This window comes from Microcaecilia unicolor, chromosome 2 (assembly GCF_901765095.1).
Source record: "Microcaecilia unicolor chromosome 2, aMicUni1.1, whole genome shotgun sequence".
Taxonomy (NCBI): domain Eukaryota; kingdom Metazoa; phylum Chordata; class Amphibia; order Gymnophiona; family Siphonopidae; genus Microcaecilia; species Microcaecilia unicolor.
In genome coordinates this window covers 279,698,589-279,723,030 of record NC_044032.1, presented here as the reverse complement: position 1 = coordinate 279,723,030, position 24,442 = coordinate 279,698,589, and the positions used below count along the sequence as shown (strand labels likewise).

At 44.9% G+C, this 24,442-nt stretch overlaps 1 protein-coding gene across 3 annotated transcripts in view; it reads right to left on the bottom strand.

Moving 5' to 3' along the window:
- Positions 1 to 24,442, bottom strand: part of DENND4C (DENN domain containing 4C) — a 300,829-nt gene that overhangs the window by 18,027 nt on the left and 258,360 nt on the right. For all 3 annotated transcript variants that reach the window (XM_030194208.1, XM_030194207.1, XM_030194209.1), the window contains 5 exons: positions 23,362 to 23,544; positions 15,179 to 15,371; positions 13,915 to 14,160; positions 13,392 to 13,509; positions 4,541 to 4,694 (listed from right to left, as the gene is read on the bottom strand). In XM_030194208.1, the coding sequence (XP_030050068.1) occupies positions 4,541 to 4,694; positions 13,392 to 13,509; positions 13,915 to 14,160; positions 15,179 to 15,371; positions 23,362 to 23,544 (894 nt within the window). The remainder of the gene's footprint in view (positions 1 to 4,540; positions 4,695 to 13,391; positions 13,510 to 13,914; positions 14,161 to 15,178; positions 15,372 to 23,361; positions 23,545 to 24,442) is intronic.

Below are 24,442 nucleotides of genomic sequence, written 5' to 3'. Positions count from 1 at the left end.
TTCCACAAGGAAGTACCTGGAATAGAATCCCAGCCCTTCCTGCCCGGATGGCACGGGCTCGACCGCATTGGCGCTGAGAAGGGCGGAGAGTTCCTCTGCAAGTACCTGCCTGTGCTGGAAGCTGTAAGACTGAGCTCCCGGTGGACAATTTGGAGGTTTTGAAGCCAAATTGAGGGTGTATCCTTGCTGGACTATTTGAAGAACCCACTGATCGGAGGTTATGAGAGGCCACCTTTGGTGAAAAGCTTTCAACCTCCCCCCGACTGGCAGGTCGCCCGGCACTGACACTTGGACTTCGGCTATGCTCTGCTGGAGCCAGTCAAAAGCCTGCGCATCACCACACCTTGAGCAGCGGCCCTGGACGCAACATCAAAGGTGTCATACACCCCTCTGGCCAGGAATTTTCTGCACGCCTTCAGCTGCCTGACCACCTCCTGAAAAGGCTTGGCTTGCTCAGGGGGGAGAGCATCAACCAAGCCCGCCAACTGCCGCACATTGTTCCGCATGTGTATGCTCGTGTAGAGCTGGTAAGACTGAATTTGGCCACGAGCATAGAGGAATGGTAGGCCTTCCTCCCAAAGGAGTCTAAGGTTCTAGAGTCCTTGCCCGGGGGCGCCGAAGCATGCTCTCTAGAACTCTTAGCCTTCTTTAGGGCCAAATCCACAACTCCAGAGTCATGAGGCAACTGGGTGCGCATCAGCTCTGGGTCCCCATGGATCCGGTACTGGGACTCGATCTTCTTGGGAATGTGGGGATTAGTTAAAGGCTTGGTCCAGTTCGCCAGCAATGTCTTTTTGAGGACATGGTGCATGGGTACTGTGGACGCTTCCTTAGATGGAGAAGGATAGTCCAGGAGCTCAAACATTTCAGCCCTGGGCTCGTCCTCCACAACCACCGGGAAGGGGATGGCCGTAGACATCTCCCGGACAAAGGAAGCGAAAGACAGACTCTCAGGAGGAGAAAGCTGCCTTTCAGGAGAGGGAGTGGGATCAGAGGGAAGACCCTCAGACTCCTCGTCAGAGAAATATCTGATGTCTTCCTCTTCCTCCCACGAGGCCTCACCCTCGGTGTCAGGCACAAGCTCACGAACCTGTGTCTGCAACCGCGCCCGGCTCGACTCTGTGGAACCACGTCCACGATGGGGGCGTCGAGAGGTAGACTCCCTCGCCCGCATCGGCGAAGCTCCCTCCGCCGACGTAGTCAGGGAGCCTTCCTGGGAGGCGACGGCAGTCGGTACCGCAAGCGGCACCGAGGCCGGTGACCTCACCCCGGGCGATGGACCAGCCGGCGCCACGCTCGACGGTACCGGTGGCGCAAGCACCGCCGGTACCGGAGGGGTAGGGCGCAACAGCTCTCCCAGAATCTCTGGGAGAACGGCCCGGAGGCTCTCGTTCAGAGCGGCTGCAGAGAAAGGCATGGAGGTCGATGCAGGCGTCGACGTCAGAACCTGTTCCGGGCGTGGAGGCTGTTCCGGGCTGTCCAGAGTGGAGCGCATCGATACCTCTTGAACAGAGGGTGAGCGGTCCTCTCGGTGCCGATGCCTGCTGGGTGCCGACTCCCTCGGCGACCCAGAGCTCTCGGTGCCGACACGGGAAGGGGACCGGTGTCGATGCTTCTTCGATTTCTTCCGAAGCATGTCACCGGAGCTTCCCGGCACCGACGAGGACGTAGAATCCAGCCGTCTCTTCCTCGGGGCCGAGACCGAAGGGGGTCGGTCTCGGGGGGGCTGTACCGCAGGAGCCCTCAGGGTGGGGGGAGACCCACCCGAAGGCTCACCGCCACCAGCAGGGGAGTGGACAGCCCTCACCTGCACTCCAGACGAAGCACCACCGTCCGACGACATCAGCAGACGAGGTCCCGGTACCACCGACGTCGATACAGGCGCCCGATGCCTCAGCGCCGATGCAGAGGTCCGATGCCTCGATGCACACGATGCACTGGCGGCCGAGGAAGAAGGTCTGGACGCTGACGACGTCGATGCACTCGATACCCCCGGTGCCGATGCCGACGAAGAGCCCGAGAACAAAACGTTCCACTGGGCCAATCTCGCTACCTGAGTCCGCTTTTGTAAAAGGGAACACAGACTACAGGCCTGAGGGCGGTGCTCGGCCCCCAGACACTGAAGACACGACGAGTGCCTGTCAGTGAGCGAGATTACCCGGGCGCACTGGGTGCACTTCTTGAAGCCGCTGGAAGGCTTCGATGTCATGGGCGGAAAAATCACGCCGGCGAGATCAAAAGTCGAAATGACGAAAATTGGCACCAGAAAAAAATTTAGAGAGAAAATTTCGACCGAGGCCTAAGTGAGGCCTACCCTGACGACGAAAGAAAACTTACCGGGGCAAAATCTGAAAATACGGGAAGGGAAAAAAAACCCGAAGAGGCTTCCGGAACACTTCCCGAACAGTTTGAAGGATTTTCCGAAGAAAACATGTCGAAAAGGACGCGCGAGGTCGACTTTCCGGGGCACGAACGGCGCAACACGACCGTACCGAGCGCGGACAAAAGAAGACTGATGAACACGAGCCGGTTCGGGCGGGAAGACGGCCGCGCATGCGCGGTGCGCATGGGCGCGCGAGGACTAGCAAAGGCCTTTGCTAGTGAAGATTCCGATTGGAGGGGGCTGCCGTGGACGTCACCCATCAGTGAGAACAAGCAGCCTGCTTGTCCTCGGAGAAGTAAAATTACACTGCAAACAGGGACAAAGATTATTGAACTATAATGTCAAGTATTTAGCAAATAGGTAAGTCTTCAAAGAATGCCGGAATAAGCAAGAAGATCGAGATCTTACCTGATTTGGTAAAGAGTTCCAAAATAAATCATCTTTTCTATATCAGGCAGTGTTAAGGGCCCTCTTAGATGACACACATTTTTAATCGATGGAAAGTTAAGGGTAAAACTAATAAAGATCTATTTAATATGTTTTGTTTTATGTTTTTAATACTATGCATGTTTTTTTGTAAAGCACCTACTTATAGGTGGTATAGAAAATTTAAAAATAAATAAACCTGTTTTTTTAAAAGAGAGATTAGATCATTTGAATAAACTGATCCCAAGCCATATAAGATTTTAAATACATGACAAGCTAATTTAAATTCTATTTGTGCACGTATCGGCAACCAACGAAGAGCTATCAGTAAAGGAGTCACATGTGTAAACAAAGATTGTTTAAAGATCATTCTATGCCTTTATCCTTCCAACCACCCTGTATCCCTCTCCTCCTACCCTGCCCAGTACCTAACTCTTTAACCGCCCCCCCCCCCCCCACCATGCTTCTCAATCCCTACTCCTGCCATTATCCTTCTCTACCTCCTCATCTTTCAACAGCATAAATCTAGATTCATAATCTCCAAGTCCCTCAAGTTTCTCTCTGGGTCTCAGGTCTCCTCCAAGTCCCTCAAGTGACTCTTGGGGTCTCAGGTCTCCTCCTTTCCACCAGCATTGCATTGGCTCCCCCTTCCTACTACAGGCACCTTGTCAGCCTTGAATCCTCCATCCTCGGGCCTTGCAGACACTGAAGAACAGCAAACTCAATTGGGCTAAAGCAGTCCAGCAGCAGCACGAAGCTTTACCTGCACCATGCTGTTGGGATCCCACACACTGATGAATACTGCCATCACTGGGTGTCATCTGAGCTAATTCTGGACAACTGAGATGGCATCGGCGAACTATTTATTCACTTGTTTCCTTAACGCTCTAGTACCAGCAATAAAGGAGTGTGTGTATGTGCGTGTGCGTGTGTGTGTGTGTGGGGGGGGGGGGGGGGGGGGGTATGTTGGATAACAGTAGTGGTGATACTGGTTTTCCCTAGGCTTTGTAGATCATACAAGGCAGGCAGACAGACAGCATTGTAGCAGTCTACTTCCTTTTTGGCCTGGGGGATGCCCTTTGTCGTGTGACACTCTACCAGCCACCCTGTTTGTCACCTTCTAGCCCCAGCATTGAATGGGACCAATTCCTGAGGATAAGCAATGCAGGTCTGCTTTCAAAGCAAAGACATTGAATTTTTAAAGATTCTGGTCCCTCACTATCCTGCTATGTTTCGTTGGAGGCACAGAGGAACCCAAAAGATGATTAAATCACTCATTTTCAATTCACTGTTCTAGCCCTCCATAAAATTCTGGCACAGTGATGGCAATAGTAATACTTCTAGTGAGTGTGTGAGACAGCTGTCTTTCACTCATATGGACACAATTTAAAGACTGCTAGTATTAAGAGATGGTTTGCACAAAGATACGATTATTCAGGGAGACTTGAAGGAACAGAAACCTAAGAAAAATTGCTGAGCAGTTTTAAAAGAAAAAAAAAGTTTTGGAGTTGATAGCATGGACAAAAATAGACTGAAGTAGTCCCATGCATACTCAAAAACCTTTCAGGATTTTTTGAGCTCTCGAAGAGCTACCTATATTGATTTCATCGGTTAATGTCCCCCAAGTTTGCCTCATTCATCCTGATAGTCAATTGAGAAATCTAATTACAGTATGCCTCACCCATCACATACGAGACCCTGATGTACTACCTCTCCCCCTACTCAACTCACCTCTGACGTTTTTTGTGCATGTGTACTTTCTGCAGGAGGAGGTTGATGGGTTTGGCAACATCATTGTGCTGAATGCTGACAGTGATGCTCTCCAGTAAAGTGCTCAATTTCTGCTGATCTGCCACAATCTGTGAAGATTTTTTCTCTCTGGAGTCTGGCGAGGAAAAAAAACATATCACAATAGCTTGAAATTACTAAGGACTCAACTCGTACCTCTTTGGGTGAGATGCACTGGCCACACTAAGGGACTTCAGAAAAGATTAAACCGGACAATCATATTGGAAGAAATAGGTTACTGCCTGCCCACATCAAGTCTTGAGAGCAAAATACTAGCATGCATGTGTTTCTAGGAAGCCATATATGCACCGCGGAGACCCAGGCTAAGGTATCGGCCTGCTTATCCGACATTGTTGCATGGATGTCCAACCACCACCTGAAACTGAACATGGCCAAGACCGAGCTTATTGTCTTTCCACCAAAACCCTCTTCCTCCACTCTCGATCTCAGTTGATAACACCCTCATCTTTCCCGTCTCATCCGCCCGCAACCTCGGAGTCATCTTCGACTCCTCCCTCTCCTTCTCTGCGCATATCCAGCAGACAGCCAAGACTACTACTACTACTACTATTTAACATTTCTAGAGCGCTACAAAGTGTACGCAGCGCTGTACAAACACAGAAGAAAGACAGTCCCTGCTCAAAGAGCTTACAATCTAATAGACAAAAGTAAAGCATTTAAATTTAAAATATTTAAGCAGTCAAGCACAAGAGAACAGTCACAGAAGGACAGAAGACCTGTCGCTTCTTCCTCTTTAACATCAGCAAAATTCGCCCTCTCCTCTCTGAGCACACCACCCGAACTCTCCTCCACGCTCATTACCACTCGCCTTGACTACTGCAGCCTACTCCTCACTGGCTTCCCACTTAACCATCTATCCCCCCTTCAATCCGTTCAAAACTCTGCTGCACGTCTTATATTCCACCTGAACCGATATACTCATATCACCCCTCTCCTCAGGTCACTTCACTGGCTTACGATCAGATACCACATACAGTTCAAGCTTCTCCTTCTCACCTACAAATGCACTCAGTCTGCAGCCCCTCATTACCTCTCTACCCTCATCTCCCCTTACGTTCCCGCCCGAAACTTCCGCTCACAGGACAAATCCCTCCTCTCAGTACCCTTCTCCACCACCGCCAACTCCAGGCTCCGCCCATTCTGCTTCGCCTCACCCTATGCCTGGAATAAACTTCCTGAGCCCTTACGCCAAGCCCCCTCCCTACCCATCTTCAAATCCTTGCTCAAAGCCCACCTCTTCAATGTTGCTTTCGGCACCTAACCTTTATACTTTTCAGGAAATCTAGACTGCCCCCACTTAACTGACTGTACCTTTGTCCATTAGATTGTAAGCTCTTTGAGCAGGGACTGTCCTTCTATGTTAAATTGTACTACGCTGCGTAACCCTAGTAGCGCTTTAGAAATGTTAAATAGTAGTAGTAGTAGTAGTAGTACAAGAGACAAGTCACTTAATCCTTAACTGCCCCAGGTACAAAATAAGTACCTATATATAATATATGTAAACCACTGACTGTAACCACAAAAAGTAAGTATACAAATTCCATCTCCTTTCTCGAGGTACCTGGTGCATGAACTGCGAAAAGTCACACAATCATCATGAAGCAGTATTAGTGCATGTATTTTATCTATCAACTAGTAAAAAAGGCCCGTTTCTGACACAAATGAAACGGGCGCTAGCAAGGTTTTCCTTGGAGTGTGTATGTTTGAGAGAGTGTGTATGAGAGTGACTGTGTGTGAGAGAGGGAGTGAATGTGTGAGTGTGTGTGACAGAGAGAGTGAGACTGGTTGCGAGTGTGTCTGTGAGAGAGTGTGTGTGTGAGAATGAGAGTGTGTGCGACTGCGTATCTGAGATACCGTGAATGTGAGAGAAAGAAAGTGTTTCACACAGATACAGTGTGTGTGAGAGAGAGAGTGTGTGTGAGACAGATTGTGAGAGAGTATGTGTGCGATACACAGACTCTCTGTGAGCAGTCACCCATGTCCAGCGACCCTCCTCTCTCCCTTGTCCCCCCCTTCAGACACCCATGTCCAGTGACTCTCCTCTGTCCCTGCCCCCCTCCAGCCACCCATGTCCAGCGACCCTCCTCTCTGTCCTTCCCTCCTCCAGCCACCCTCCTCTCCCCTGCCCCCCCTCCAGCCACCCATGTCCAGCGACCCTCCTCTCTCTCCTGCCCCCCCTCCAGCCACCCATGTCCAGCGACCCTCCTCTCACCCTGCCCCCCTCCAGCGACTCTCCTCTCTCCCCTGTCCCCCCTCCAGCCACCCATGTCCAGCAACTCTCCTCTCTCCCCTGCCCCCCCTCCAGCCACCCAGGTTGTCCAGCGAATGCTTCGGGGCAGACAGGAAAGATCCCCAGTCTTGCCTGCCCGCTGCCCGACGCTGACCCTCCCCCGTTGCCGGATCGGTCTTCAAAATGGCACTGAGACTTCTGACACAATGCAAAATAGGTATGAAGAGAGAAGATATATACTGGTGTTATGGAGGCCCCTGAAGGCATGCCTTTAAGTCAGTGAAGGCCCTCCATCTGGGGAGAGGGGAGCTAAGGTTGCAGGGTTCAAGGGACGAAAGTAAAAAATATCACCAAAACACCTCACTGGAAGTACTTGTTTTAGAAAGCCATAATAATGTGTTGCAAATGACGGTTTCTTATGTGCTGCAATTCTTTGTGTTGCCTTGGGACTTTTGTTTTCCTCTGAGAGAATCTCTTTAAGCTCTCTCATTTGACCTGAGGCTTGGCATGTTTACTCATGGCATGATTCCCAGTGTCTCAAGGCAGCTGTCCTGCCATGCTTGGGCCAGAAAACAGCAAGGCAAACGATCTGCGAAATCCAACGTGGAAAATGAGCAAGCAGATCAGTATATTGTCCAAAATATTTTATTGAAGATACCATATTTAAGACAGTTGCCCGACACAGGCCGTGTTTCGCCCACAAAAGGGCTGAATCAGGGGCTAGTCTGTATCTCTACGAATAAGAACAATTGCAAATTGCATATCAGGACAAGGAAAAAGGAAATGCAAAAAAACCAGCACAAACAGCGTGTCCTGTTGTGTTTCCAAATCACCAGCAAGTAGTCTGCTATCAAAGCTTTGATTGTTCTTATTCGTAGAGATACAGACTAGCCCCTGACACAGCCCTTTTGTGGGTGAAACACGGCCTGTGTCGGGCAACTGTCTTAAATACGGTATCTTCAATAAAATATTTTGGACAATATACTGATCTGCTTGCTCATTTTCCTTGCCATGCTAGTGGTCAGGAAGCCAGAGTCCTGGCTGAAATTGGTTCTAAATCATTAGCTCCAGAGAGACCCAGCCCAGAATTTACCCAAAACTCCAGACCTGTGCCAGAATCCCACCCCATTTCTAAGTGATATCATGTGGACAGTGTTACAATGCTGCAGCACATCTAAAAGTTGGCTGCAATGACATGACCATATTACATTGACTAACAATACAATACACACCAAAATTAAAAAAAACAACAACTATCTCTATAAAGCCCCAAGATAAAAAGGGGGAAAATAGTTGAACAAGCTTTCTCCCTATGCACCTTTGAGATTTGAAAGGTCCTCCCAGTGTGCATTCTCAAGAACAGTCCCCACAGCCTGGAACTCACTCTCAGAAGGTGTTTGCCTAACACGAGGCTACCTTTACTTTAGTAAGCAAGTGAAAACCATTAATGGATGAGGCAACTGACATCGAACATACCACACACCACAGCAGGACTAGCTTGCTACTTATGCTCAAAGATAAGCTGCACATGTAATATTTTCCTTCAAGTTAAATGCGGACGTATCTGTCTCAATTCCTGCTGTACCCTGTCTTATCTATGTTTATGTTACTACAAGACTTTATATACCACCCTTCGTTAAAACATCAGAGCAGTTAACATGCAAATGAAGTAAGCAGCACAAGAAGGAAAAGAGGAGAAAGACCTGGAAGCTCTGTTGAGTGTCAACCCAACCAAGACACAGATTAGCTCATTAGCTATGTCTGTACTCCATCTTAGCAAGTTTCCTTCATGATTTACTAACATATTTTCATGCCTCTATTATAGCAAAGTTTCACGTTTCTTGTGGTATGTTAACACTGTATTGTCAACATATTTTTATCATTTAATTTGCCTATTTCCAATTTCTGCCCTTGCTCTTCAATGTACTATGCTGACATTTGAGTTTTACTAACTGTAAATTGCCCATGTCCAGATATACTTGCTTAACTTTCGCTTGGATGAATTCCTTCAAGGCAGTAAATAAATCTTAAATAAAATATCCATTTCTCTTCCCTGTTTGCTATTGTATCTTTTCAGTCCTCTTTTTCTCTAATAAGCTGTTTAATCAGCCCTATATCTATGACTGATTGGTGATCCCTGTATTTGTGTTCAATCTGTGGGTGCATTCTGAGAACTGTGATACCCCTGGGTTTTGTGGGGATAAGTGACCCTAGAAACCACCAGAAAGTAGATGAGTGGGAACCCACTTCATGGGCGGAAGGTTGCCAGTGCAGGGGCACATACAACAGCTAGTGAAAGGGAACATACAATAGCTATGGTGCTATGGAGGACTTGCAGCCCATCTGCATATCCTCACAGCCTTCTCTGGGTGACTCCCAGGTCCACCCGATCCTCCCAGGACCTTCGCTCCAGGTGCCCAGTGCTCGCTTCAGCTGCTATCTAAGTGCTATGAAGGACTTGTAGCCCATCTACATATCTTCAAAGCCTTCTCCGGGGTGACCCCCAGGTCCACCCCGATTCTCCCAGGGCCTTCACTCAGGCGCTCAAGCATTTTCTCTATACACTTTGTATTTTCTCCAGTTACTTCTTATGGCTTCAGTACACATTCTCTCCTTGGTACTGTCCCTTCCCAATCTCTTTCTCCATCTAAAACCATTGTACTGCAGGAACACATTGCCCACCTTCTGCTTTCATCATCTCACCATCTCTTTTGTCTTCTCCCTTCTTCTCAGCTCTCAACCTTCACATTTCCTTCCTTCCATTCAACCATCTCTATTCTGCGTACATCTCTTCTTCGTCACTGTCATCATGCCTCTCCTACTCTTCTTCGTACACTCTTACTCTCCGCTGGGTATATCAATCCCAATCCTGGTCCTCCACATCAGCTCCCATCCTATTTCTGCAGGTCACACAGTGAAGTCTCAGGGTTACCATATGGCTCCAGAAAAAGAAGGACACATTGATCCGTCCGGGTTTTGCTTCATTGAAAGCAATGGAAGTAAACCCAGACTGACTGTATCTGTCCTCCTTTTTCTGGAGCCATGTGGTAACCCTACTCCAATCTAATTTCTGTTTTTCTCCTCCCCACTTTTTCCCTGCCTTTCTCATGTGCTCTGTGAAATGCCCGCTCTGTCTGCAAAAAACTTCCTACATCCACGACCTCTTTATCTCTCATGCTCTCCATCTGTATGCACTGAGACTTGGCTTTGCCCTGAAGACTCTGCTTCAGCCGCAGCCCTGTGTCATGGAGATTACCTTTTCTCCTATACTCCTCGCCCGGTTGGCCGCGGAGGTGGTGTCGAGCTACTATTCTCATCATCTTGTAGATTTCAGCCTTCCTCCTCAGTCTCACTGCTTTTCTTCCTTCAAAGTCCACTCCATCTGTAATTCACTACCTCTGCCTTTCTGAGAGGCAGTCATTTATCAACCCCATGATAATCCCTTTCTTCCTTTCTCACTAACTTTGATTCCTGGCTTTCCTTCTTTCTTGAACCTCCATCTTCTTCCCTCATTCATGGGGATTTTAACATTCATACTAATGATCCCTCTGACTCTTATGATTCTCAGTTTCTTGCTTTAACATCCTCTTCCAATTTTCAACTGTGCTTACTACTCCACTCACCAGAATGGCCACTGTCTTGATCTTATCTTCTTCTCCAAATGCCCACTCTCCAGTTTCCGTGCCTCAGCTCTTCCCCTCTCTCACTGATAACTTTCACACTTAAACACCCCCCCCCCCACCCCAGTCCCATCTAATCTCAACCAATACATTTAAGAATCTTCAGGATAATGACCCCTGTCCTTCAGTGTTTCAAATCTTTTCTCAACCACATTATCCACGAGGCTGTCTCTTTTTATAATAATACCCTCTCCTTTGCTCTGGATACTCTCGCTCCTACCATTCCACATTCTGTAAGACGTACCAAACCCCAGCCTTGGCTGACCTCTAGAATCCACTACCTACGTTCCTGTGCCTGCTCTGCCAAACACCTTTGGCTGAAATCCCATGCGGACTTCATACATTTCAAATTTTTGCTGACCTCCTTCCAGTCTGCTCTTTCATTTGCCAAACAGGGCTACTGCATCCAGTTGACAAATTCTCTTGGCTCTAACCCTCGATGTCTCTTTGCCACACTGACCTCTCTACTCAAAGTGCCTTCACCTCCAACTCCCCCTTCACTTTCTCCCCAGATTCTGGCTGAGTACTTTCATGATAAGTTTCACATGATTAAACTTGAATTCTCAATCAAGTCACCTCCACCTCTCCTTCCCTTAGTCCATTCTCTCAACCCTCCATCAACCCCTGCTTCCTTTCTGAAATCACTGAAGAGGAAACTGCACATTTTATTTCCTCCTCAAACAAACTACCTGTTCCACTGATCCTATTCCCACCCATGTACTTAGCACCTTCTGTCCTACTGTCATCCCTTTATCTGTCATATCCTCAATCTTCCACTTTCCACTGCGACTGTTCCTGATGCCTTCAAACATGCCATAGTCATACCACTCCTCAAAAAACCTTCATTGGACCCTACCTGTCCTTTATCGCTCCATCTCCCTCATCCCTTTCCTATCCAAGATACTTGAACGTACTTGTTCACTGCAGTTGTCTTGACTTTCTTTCACCTCAAGCTATTCTTGATCCACTTCAAACTGGCTTTTGCCCTCTTCATTCAACTGAAACAGTGTTTTGCTAAAGTCTCCAAAGACCTGTTCCTGGCCAGATCCCAAGGTCTTGATCTATCTGCTGCTTTTGACACTACCTAATACTGCCTACTCCTTGATATGCAGTCTTCACTTGGATTTCAGGGCTCTGTTCTTTCCTGGTTTTCTTCTTATCCCTCCCATCGTACCTTTAGTGTATACTCTGGTGGATCCTCCTTTACTTCTATCCACATCAGTTGGTGTACCTCAGGTATCTGTCCTGGGACCTCTTCTTTTCTCCATCTATACTTCTTCCCTTGGTACTCTGATCTTATCCCATGGTTTTGAGTATCACCATTATGCTGATGACTCCCAGATCTACCTCTTAACACCAGAAATTTCAGCTGGAATCCAGACATTGCTGCCTGGATGTCTCAGCGCCATCTAAAACTAAACGCGACCAAGACTGAGCTTCTTATCTTTCCCCCTAAACCAACCTCTGCTCTTCCCCATTTATATCTCTGTGGATAACACTCTCATCCTCCCTGTCTCGTCAGTTTTGTAACCTGGGGTCATCTTCAACTCCTCGCTCCTTCTCTGTATATATTCAGCAGACTGCTAAAACCTGTCGTTTCTTTCTCTATATCATCATCAAAAATTTGTTCTTTCCTTCTGAGCACACTACCAGAACCCTTATCCACTACTACTACTACTTAACATTTCTAGAGCGCTACTAGGGTTACGCAGCGCTGTACAAATTAACAAATAAGGGCAGTCCCTGCTCAGAAGAGCTTATCCACACCTCTTATCACCTCTCGCTTAGACTATTGCAACGTGATTCTCAGAGGTCTCCCACTAAGCCATCTCTCTCCCCTTCAATCTGTTCAAAATTCTGCTGCACGACTTAAATTCTGCCAGTGTTGCTATGCTCATAATAGCCCTCTCCTCAAGCCACTTCATTGGCTCACTATCTGTTTCCGCATACAGTTCAAACTCCTCTTCACTTACAAGTGCATTCACTCTGCAGCTCCTTAGTACCTCGCCACTCTTCTCTCTCCCTACACTCCTCCCCGGGAAATCCGTTCACTGGGTAAATCTCTCTTATCTGCACCCTTCTCCTTCACTGCTAACTCCAGACTCCGTTCCTTTTATCTTGCTGCACTGTATGCCTGGAATAGACTTCCTGAGCCAGTATGTTAAGCTCCATCTCTGGCTGTCTTCAAATCTAGGCTAAAAGCCCACCTTTTTGATGCTGCTTTTAACTCCTAACCCTTACTCACTTTTTCAGTACCCATATTTTATCATTTCCACCTTAGTAATTCCCTTATCCCTTATTTGTCCTGTTAGTCTGTCCTAATTAGATTGTAAGCTCTGTCGAGCAGGGACTGTCTCTTCATATTCGTGTAAAGTGCTGCGTACGTCTAATAACACTATAGAAATGATAAGTAGTAGTAGCCTGGCAAGACCCTCCAAGTGTCTAAAGTGTTAATGGTAGCGCTAAAGCATTGTGACAGTATGTGATATGCATACCACAAATGACAAACACACAAACTTGGAGGAGGTCTGGCCACTAACAAGGAAGAACTATGTCTTGGCATGCAATGCTCTGCTGCTCCTAAAGTGTGACACTTAAGAGGTTTCTAGCACACAAAGAAATCCTTTCACAAATGTTAGTTTTAATATCTTTTGTAAAAGACATGACAGTGTTATGTGCTAGGGGACTCATTGCTTTTAAGAAGAGGAGGGGGAAAGAAGGGAGCCAGTCACCAGTGATTGGAGCTCCCATTTCAGGAGAGAATACGACCTGTACAATCCCACAGATATACAAGTTTATTGTGGCAGGATATGCAAAATAAGCACTCTCTTCCCCCCTAACCCCCCCCCCCCCCATTGCTTACTGAGGTTCCTCCAGCTTCTGTAGAGAGGTTCGCCAGTCTCCTGGTGCAGATGAATGTTGTCCCATAGTGGCTGAATGTATACCAGCTTGCTGTCTTGAGATAGAGATGACTGAGGAAGCTAAACAGGTCGAAAAAGGACAGTGTCAGTACAGGATCCATACAAGCCTAAACCACCTTCTCTAAGTCTGGAAATCTGGGCATCTAAGGACTCCTTGCTTAAAGGTGAACTGCTATCACATTCTACAAACTATAATCTCACCCCTTTATTAGCTCAATTCCTCTTTTGGTTTTATTCTTTTTGTTGTCAAAGAAGTTGGCACTACCACAAATAGAGTGATATGGATGTCACTACCACTCAGGTAAGCGGATTTGTGAAACTCTAATTTATTGTCTGACATGCCTCATCATTTGTCTCCATAATACCACTTCTGTCCAAAGTTCACCAGTTACACTCACTATCAAAGAAAGGAGAATCAGTCTGAGGAATCTCCCCACAAAAGACAAATGTTGAGATGTTAGGTACCTGCACCCCTCTATTGCAGTGCTCTGATGTAAGGATCAGTCCCGGCAGGTTGCTGGGCAGATCCAGGCGCCTGAAGTACCACACCAGGTTCCAGAAGATGATCGGGTGTTGATTGATAAAGGTGGATGTATGGATCACCTGATCTCCTTCATGTTCCAGTAGGGACTCCAACTCCTTTCGCAAGACCAAGGGACTTAAGTATGGCACAGACACAGGCTGAGGGTTGTGCCGTCTCTCTAGTGGATCCTGCAAGGATAGCAAAGGTTTATTGCTGGAAACACTAACTTGTTTAGTATCATAAAGATAGGCATTCATAAATACATATATGAAATACTATATTAAAAATCAGAGTTTAACAGTATGTGTCATGAATTTAGATACAATAAATACTACATGTAAGTCATAGTGTCTCAGTTTTAAGAGGAGGATATCTTGAGATAAAGTAAAACTGAAGTGTCAAGCTGACACTGCTATAGCAGAGGGCTCCCTTGCTATATGGCTTTGCGATGCAGACTAAAGCAAAGACAATACACAGTTCCTAAGCACTTTTTAATTGACTTCACACTTCTATAAGTACTAGTGCAATCTGGGAGTTTGCTAGTATTTTTTCCCCAGCAGATGGTGCAGACTAAATCTGCATTTACATATTCCTGGTAAGAAGGCTCTGAAGGCCCAGGGCTTAATGGACTGGGGATACCATGTAAGAAAGGGTTTCCAATAAATAAATAAAATGTTAAAAATACCCCGAACTAAAAGCAACAATCCTGCTGGGGCTGATCCTTCCTCCCTACTGAGAAAGGGAAAATCAATTCTTGCAGGACTGTCACTTGTGTAGTGTAGGTTGTAGATGTCACTATTGCATAATGGCTGTCATTATGACCTCCCTCGCCATGAACTGTGAATGCTGTTGCAGCATCCTGAACTGGCTCAGTGAATCAAAAGGCCCAGGAACCATTTGGTCAGCTTGCAATAAGACTGCATAATGCCAAAGCAAGTTTTTCTGGTTCTTGTGTCATTGCTGGAACCTTTCTAGTTTTCTGTGTCCACTGGGGATAACCATGACTGCTGCAACTGATGGAAAATTATGTTGTTGTTTTTTAAGCCAGTGAAAGAAGTGAAATGTGTTTCCTCAGTTTTTGAAATAGAATCTGCTTCGTATGCCTCAAATACATCACTTCTCCTGTAAGAAGAACATATTATTACAAGCCCTACTGTGACAAATGCCTATGCATGTGCTAGATTAATGGCACTGTACACCACTCACCACCACTTCCTGCAAGCTGTTTGGAAGGCTGACAGTGGAGACACCATGAGAAGGTCGCTGAGTCAGATCGATGTTCTGCAAGGGACCACCAACGCTGTGACTGCGAGTCAGAGATGTTGAGCGCTTCGAAGGCTTGCCAGGTGTTGCTGGTTTTGCAGTTTTGGGATCTTCATGTGCTATCTCCAGTACACTGCTAGTTTTACACACACAGAATCAGGAAAGAAAATCTCATTTAGGGTGCTTCCCTTCACATTATTTTCTGCTCAATTTCTAAAGAAGGAAAACAGCATCCTCATTTTACTATCCTGAATTCCTACCCAAGTAGTAATACATAGCACTTACATCAATTTCATAATCATATCTACTTCTGACTAATTTTTAACCTGCTTCACTGCACTAAATCTGGGTGCAGATGTGCTTGGAAACATGTCACAAATGACACCATATACACACACACTGGTATGCCCTTACAATCATAATTGCTCCATGTGTGTACAAAAGCTGCAGGGAAGTTGTTTCCAGAATTTTAAAATGTGCCTTTAACATAATCTCAACAAAAGAAGGAACAAGTCCAGTGGAGACTTATGATTCAGAGGTCATACTGGGATTGTGAGTTCAGAATTCCTCTACTGCCACTGACTGCATCATGACCATGGTAGTCTCTCTTATTTTCAGCTGAGCTGTAGAGGCTCAAATATAAGATTTTCACCTTAATCTAGCTTCCTTACTAAAATTATTTCCAAGTTAACATATAATGAGCAATCAATCACATCAATGGAGAGTTTAACAAAAGGATAAAGAGGTAATATAATAAAACATCATAAAATAAGTATTCCTAGCAAGACTCTCCAAAAAAAAAAGAAAAAAAGGAGGAGGAGACACAAGAGAAAATTACATAAGAAAAAGGTAAACAGGTAACACTGTAGATCATTCCTGGAACATATGGATAATCTCCTAATAAATACACCCGTTTCTGGAGAGCAACAAGATATTCATAGCTCCAGAAGAGGTGCTGTGAGAGGACTTCCAGAGCAGGATAGAACTCACACTATTTGCTGGGAAATTGTTCATAAACTTGGGGAAAGGTAGACCCAGCATTTAATAGGTAATCTCAGTGTCTTTATTTTTAAGTTTAAGCAAAGGCAGTTTAAGGAATAGGGTCTCTATTATAGTTCCATAGGCTAGCAGTTTACCATAGCCTCAGTGAAGAGCAGAGCTGATAATCACAGGAAACATCAGTTTAATTCCCTTTCACCCACCCTGGCCTGATCTCTGATTTACAGGACCTTGAACCAATTAGAAGGCTAGAAGTTTAATTAGGGCATCTCTGTCAGCCAGTAATTAGCTCTTAGAAACAGTCTACTTAGATCTATAGAAGGGAACCTACAAATAATACAAATAAAAATGAAAAAAAAAAAACCCTCTAAATATTAGCATAGTCTAGAATATAACTAACAATTGTAGGGGACTTCAGTCCACAAATTCCTACTCCATTAGCATTCTAATTAAGAAATTATCAATAAGATCCAGACAACAGTCCAGCAGTGACATGGGGCTTATCCAGTCTTTTACACAGAGTTTTATGTTTGATCTTCTCCCATTTAGTAAGAGGTCATATGTGATTACTTGGTGCAAAGAGCTCCTAGCACTCAAAGAATGAGTTTGATCCTGGAAGCTAGAGAGCAGACAGAGATATACAGAGAGGAGGCCTATAGGACAGAGTAGAAAAATCCTACCTCCAGTCTGGCAACCTCTGTGCTGCCATGGAAGAGAAAGGTCACCTGAAGGGACAGCATCACCTTGGAGAGTCAGGAAGTGATCCTGTAGCTAGGATCTGACCCTCCACCCCCCCTGCCCAGGAGGAAAGGTTAGGACGGCTGTATTAGTTGGAGATTCAATTATTAGGCATATTGATAGCTAGGTGGCTGGTGGATATGAAGACTGCTTGGTTATTTCCTGCCTGGTTGAAGGAGGCGGACTTCACGCGTCACCTAGATAAGGTTTTAGAAAGTGCTGGGGAGAAACCAGTTGTCTTGGTACATATGCAGTGGTGTGCTGGAGCAGGCTCTCACAGGCTCGCAAGAGCCGGTTGTTAAGTTTTTAAGAATTTTGGGAGCTGGTTGTTAAAGTAGGGCCCTCCATGGCTACTTTAACAACTGGCTCCAAAATGTGGGCTTGGGCCCCCTGCTGAATTCTTTTTTACTTTGCTGGTGGGGATGCTGAGCCCTGCCAGCCAAGTAAATAGACTGCTGCTGCTCTCCGCTCCTTGTTTCCAGCTCTGAGCAGCAGGCTGGGGCTTCTCCAGCATGTGTGAGAAGTTTCAGCATGCTGCTTAGAGCAAGACGTTGGGAGTGGTGGCAGTCCATTTATTGGCTGCCAGCAAAGGTATGCCTAGTGTGCCCGCATGAAGGGAGGGAGGACAGAGAGGCAAGTGTTGCTCCCCCCCCCCCCCCCGGCCACCCCTTCCAACTGCAGAGCTGGCTACGTCTGGAGAAAGAGCCTGTTGTTAAACATTTATCAGCACACCCCTGTACATATGGGTACCAATGACATAGGAACATGTGGGGGATGCTCTGGAGGCCAAAACTTAGGCTCTTAGGTAGAAAGCTAAAATCCAGAACATCCAGGGCAGCATTTTCAGAAGTGCTGTTCCAAGCGCAGGAACTAAGAGGCAGAGCTCCACAATCTCAATGTGTGGATCAGACAATGATGCAAGGAGGAGAGATTTAGATTTGTTAGGGACTAAGCAACATTCTGGGGAAGGGGGAGCCTCTTCAGAAAGGATGGACTCCACTTTAACTGGGATGGAACCAGGCTGCTGGCACTAACATATAAAAATGAAATAAAGCAGCCGACAGTCACTCAGGAGCACATAGTTCAGAGTGAGGTATCCTTGAAGGACACTATTATAACAGGACATTTAGGGAATTCCAACAGAGAGGTTTCAACAAAGGTGAAAGAAAGAAAGCCAGGAATGTTTAAGGGAAGAACAGAGCAAAGATTGCAAATTATCCATGTCAACTTCTAAGCAGCTTGTAGATGCAAGGGAAAAACACACTTTGAAGTATATAGATATAGCAGAATTAGAAAAGGTTCAAAGAAGGGCAACCAAAATGATTAAGGGGATGAAACTCTCTCACATGAGGAAAGGCTTAAGAGATTAGGACTAATCAGCTTGGAAAAGAGACAGTTAAGGAGGAGGGGGGTGGGGAGGTTATGATAGAGATCAAAAGCCAAGAGAGAGATACGTCTGGCAAAAGCGCAAGCGGAAGAACAAATGGCTAGAAATGTAAGGAGGGGTGACAAAAATTTCTTCAGGTATATTAGTGAAAGGAGATGACTAAAAAGGGAATGTGAGACTGAAAGATGCTGCGAACTGCTATGTGGATAATGATGAAGAAAAAGCAAATTTGCTAAATAGATACTTTTGTTCTGTTTTCCCAGAAGAAAATCCTGGAGAAGGACCACGATTGACTGGCATATGAGAATGGAGTGGATATAGCACTGTTCATGGAAGAGAGTGTGTATGAACAACTAGGAAACCTAAAGGTGGATAAGACCAGACGGAATCCACCCCAGGATATTGAGGGAGCTCAGAGAGGTTCTGGCGGGTCCTCTTAAAGATTTGTTTAATAAATCCTTGGAGACGGGAGAGGTTCAGTGGGATTGGAGAACGGCAGAGGTGGTCCCTCTTCACAAAAGTGGTGATAGGGAAGAAGCTGGAAACTACAGGGCGGTAAGCCTCACGCTGGTTATTGGAAAAGTAATGGAAGCGATGCTGAAGGAAAGGATAGTGAATTTCCTGAAAGCCAAAAAGTTGCAAGATCCAAGACAACACGGTTTTACCAAACGGAAATCGTGCCAAACGAATCTCATTGAATTCTTTGACTGGGTGACCGGAAAATTGAATCAGGGATGTGCTACAGACATAATCTTAGATTTCAGCAAAGCTTTTGACACGGTTCCGTACAGGAGGCTCTTAACTAAACTGGACAGGCTGAAGATAGGACCCGACGTGGTGAATTGGATTAGGAACTGGTTGACGGACAGATGCCAGAGGGTGGTGGTTAACGGAATTCGCTCGGATGAGGGAAAGGTGAGTAGTGGAGTGCCTCAGGGATCGGTGCTGGGGTCGATTCTGTTCAATATATTTGTGAGTGACATTGCCGAAGGGTTGGAAGGAAAAGTTTGCCTTTTTGCGGATGATGCTAAGATTGTAACAGAGTGGGACACCCGGGAGGGAGTGGAAAACATGAAAAAGGATCTGCGGAAGCTAGAAGAATGGTCTAAGGTTTGGCACTTAAAATTCAATGCAAAGAAATGCAAAGTGATGCACTTAGGGAGTAGAAATCCATGGGAGACGTATGTGTTAGGCAGTGAGAGTCTGATATGTACGGACGGGGAGAGGAATCTTGGGGTGATAGTATCTGAGGATCTGAAGGCGACAAAACAGTGTGACAAGGCGGTGGTCATAGCTAGAAGGTTGCTAGGCTGTATAGAGAGAGGTGTGACCAGCAGAAGAAAGGAGGTGTTGATGCCCCTGTATAAGTCGTTGGTGAGGCCCCACCTGGAGTATTGTGTTCAGTTTTGGAGGCCGTATTTTGCTAAGGATGTAAAAAGAATTGAAGCGGTGCAAAGAAAAGCTACGAGAATGGTATGGGATTTGTGTTACAAGACATATGAGAGACTTGCTGACCTGAACATGTATACCCTGGAGGAAAGGAGAAAAGGACAAACAGGTGTGATACAGACGTTCAAATATTTGAAAGGTATTAATCCGCAAACAAACCCTTTTCGTAGATGGGAAGGCGGTAGAACTAGAGGACATGAAATGAGATTGAAGGGGGGCAGACTCAAGAAAAATGTCAGGAAGTATTTTTTCATGGAGTGGTGGATACTTGGAATGCCCTCCCGCGGGAGGTGGTAGAGATGAAAACGGTAATGGAATTCAAAAATGTGTGGGATAAACATAAAGGAATCCTGTTCAGAAGGAATGGATCCTCAGAAGCTTAGTGCAGATTGGGTTGCAGAGCCGGTGGAAGGGGGGGGGGGGGGGGGGGGGGGGGGGGGAGGGGCTAGTGCTGGGCAGACTTCTACAGTCTGTGCCCTGAAAATGGCAGATACAAATGAAGGTCAGGTATACACAAAAAGTAGCACATACGAGTTTATCTTGTTGGGCAGACTGGATGGACCGGGCAGGTCTTTCTCTGCCGTCATCTACTATGTTACTATGTGTAGAACTGGTAAACATAAATCACATTTTTATTCTTTCAAAAAGTACAAAGACTAGGGTTAACTAAAAAACATTACATGGTAAAACTTTAAAACGAACAGGAGGACTTATTTTTTTTTCACTCAATGAATAGTTAAGCTTTAGAACTCATTGCCAGAGGATGTGGTATCAGCAATTAGAGTATCTGGGTTTAAAAAAGGTTTGGACAAGTTCCTGGAGGAAAAGTTCACAGTCTGCTATAGAGATAGGCACAAGGAAAGTCACTTGCTTGTCCCTGGTATCTGTAGCATGAATCTTGCTACTATTTGGGATTTTGCTAGGTACTTGTGACCTGAATTGGCCACTGTTGGAAGCAGGATACTGGGCTAGACTGACTGTTGGTCTGATCCAGTATAGCTGTTCTTATGTATCTTTTCATGTGACGGAATCAGCTCTTGCAATTGTTTAGGGTCTAGAAAACAATCTTTCTCTTGCTACTTGTTATTTTTAACCGGTCTATTAGCCATTACTTAGACAGCTCTGATCTCAAGATTCTTATTCATGCTTTAGTTATGAATTGCTTTGACTACTGTAATTCACTTTTCCTTGGTCTACCTCAGTATTCCATTCGATGACTTCAATTGCTTCAAAATACAGCACACAAACTTCTTTAAGAACGAGTATTGCCATACTGGGACAGACCAAAGGTCCATCAAGCCCAATATCCTGTCTCCAACAGTAGCCAATCCATGTCACAAGTACATGGAAAGATGCCTGAACAGCAAAACAGATTTTATGCTGATTATCCTAGCATATGCTGTGGATTTTCCCCAAGTCCATCTTAATAATGGCTTATGGACTTTTCTTTTAGGAAATTATCCAAATCTTTTTTAAACCTTGCTAAGCTGTTTTTACAACATTCTCTGGCAATGAATTCCAGAGTTTAATTACTCGTTGAGTGAAGAAATATTTTCTCTGATTTGTTTTAAATTTTACTAATTAGTAGCATCTTTGCGTGCCCCCTAGTCCTAGTATTTTTGGAAAAAGTAAACAAGGGATTAACATTACCTGTTCCATTCCACTCAGCATTTTATAAATCTTTATTATATCTCCCCTCAGCCGTCTTGTCTCTAAGCTGAAGAGCCCTAGCTGCTTCAGCCATTCCTCATAGTGAAGTCATCCCATCCTCTATCATTTTCATCGCCCTTCTCTGTACCTTTTCTAATTCCACTATATCTTTTTGATATGCGGTGATCGCAACTGTACACAGTATTTGAGGTGCGGTTGCACCATGGAGTGATACAAAGGCATTATATCAGTCTCAGTTTTGTTTTCCATTCCTTTCCTAATAATTCCTAACATTCTATTTGCTTTCTTAGCTGTCACTGCACATTGAGCAGAGGGTTTCAACGTATCATCGACAATGATACCTAGATCCTTTTCCTAGTGAGGAACCTTGCATCACGTAACTATGGTTTGGGTTCCTCTTTCCCATATGCATCACATTGCATTTGCTCACATTAAAAGCCATCTGCCATTTGGATGCCCACTCTCCAAGTCTCCTTGCAATTTTTCACAATCCTCTTGCAATTTAACAATTTTAATTACCTCACTAGTTATTCCCATCTCTAGATCATTTATAAATATGTTAAAAAGAAGTGGTCCCAGCACAGACCCCTGGGGAACCCCAATATCTACCCTTCTCCATTGAGAATACTGACCATTTAACTCTACTCTCTGTTTTCTATCTTTTAACCAGTTTTTAATCCATAATAGGTTATTGCTTCCTATTCCATGACTTTCTAATTTCCTCAGGAGCCTTTCATGAGGTAATTTGTCAAATGCCTTTTGAAAATCCAGATACACAATATCAACAGATTCATCTTTATTCACATGCCTATTCACCCCTTCAAAGAAAGCTAAGCGATCTCATCACATTACTCCCCTGTTAACGGATTCTTCTTTAGCACACTCTGCAGTCTGACACCTCTTAAATTAGGTTTAAATCTGCATTAAAGACCTGGTTATTTAAAAAAAGGCCTTTTTAGTACAATACCCTACCATTTGTTCTTTTGTTTTCTGGTTCGTTTTAACCATCTTTGTCTTGGGTAAATTATTGTTGTGCTATACATCATCCCCTTTCTAATGTGTTTTGGATTACTATTTTGATTATTACATGTTGTTTGTTTTGTTTTTATTATGGATTATTCTATTTGTCTTGTTTTATATTATGGATTGTTTTGTTATCTTGCAGTATAACAAATTTTACAAACAAAAACAGGCAAATTTAATTACCAGTGCTTGACTTTTCAAAATACATGCGAAAGTCTACAATGCCATCTAAGACAGATCTATTGACTCCACTTGGACTTAACAGCAAGGACTGGTCAGAAAGGACTAATTCTCCTATTGTTTTGATTCACAGATATTCCTCCCTTCCTTCTCAGCCCTACTTTTCTTACACAAATCAATGAGCACTTCCAACTGTCAGGTACAAAGACTCATGTTTCCTGGCTCACAGACTGAGAAGAAGTTTCTGTCCTGTTACTTACTGCTATATTTAAAACTTCGTGAACAGTGCTACACATGAGCAGAAGACACAGTAGACAGCAGAGGCATGCAAAAGTCCAACAACATGCAGCACAAAGTTAAAGGAGAACAACTGGAGGGGATGTAGACCACCAAAAGAAAAAAAAAAGGTAATAAACTAAAACTGATTCTTTTCCCCACAATGATAGCAGCCAGGGATTACTGTGGTCTAAAGCAGTACATTTTATGGGATAGAACTATAGAATCATGATTTAAAACATTTATCTGCTTATCTAAAATTCTAGGCACATAACAAAAGTAACGTATATAATTTTAAAAAATGGCCAACCAATGCAAACACCCTAACACAACTCCTCATATCCAGAGCCCCTGAGCCCCCCCCACACACACATGCCCTTCCACCTTTCTATTCCTTGCTTACCTCTGTTCAGCTGCACAACAGGTTTTGTCAGTGTTGGTGGCACTGGTCTTTGGAAGATCACAGAAGCTGATGAGATCATTTGTTGCGGGGCACGGCATGGACTTCCCTTCTGAGGGATCAGCTGTCAATGGTATGTTGCCACTCTGAAAGCTGTCGCCAGAGTGACTGGGCTTGAGGAAGAAACTGAAAATCAGAAAAGAGCAGAAAAAAAAATAGACAACAGATAAGAGAAAAAGCTCATATTTCAGGAAAAATTGTTCAGCGATACAGACATGAATAACTGACATTTCTTCATCAGGATGGCATGAAGGTATAGCCTGGTGCAGAAGTAGCAGGTTGGGAACCAGGAAAGCCAGGGTTCAAAATCTTGTTTCTCCCATTCATACTCCTTGGGACAAGTCACTTTACCCTCCATTGCGTCAAGCAGAACTCAGAATAAGTGCACCTGGGAATGGAAATAACTTGTGTGTTGGAATGTAGCTCACCTTCAGCTCAGACTGGAAAAAAATTAAACCTAAATAGCTGTTATGTCTTAATGAATGGTACTTTGAGAACTGTAAAAATAAATCTCTCATTACCTGAATCCTAATGAACTCCATTCATCAGGGCCCTGCTTCACCATGGACTGACTCTACACATTTCATCTTGCAGCACTGCAAACCTGGAGTAAAATTCCTGAGCTAGTGCATCATGAGCCTTTTTGCGGCTCATATTCAAGTCTCGCCTAAAAATCCCACCTTATAAAGTTGCTTTCAGTCTTTAATTCTCTGCGATAATAGCCTTATCAAGTTTAACATTTACTAAATAAATTCCCTCTTTGTGTTGTGTCCCCTGACCAGACTATGACCTCGAAGGGGGGGGGGGGGGGGGACTGTTTCTTCCATGTATCTGTACAGCACTATACACGTCAAGTTTATTAAAATTTTCTATCCTGCCCATAAGAATTCCATCTAGGTGGTGTACAATTTAAACAAAAAGGGGTAAACGATTTCCAAACAAAAGCCTATTAAGCACATTGAGAAAGGAGGGAGAATGCCATTTTATGATAGTAAAGTGGGAATGGATAAAAACGAAAGGTATA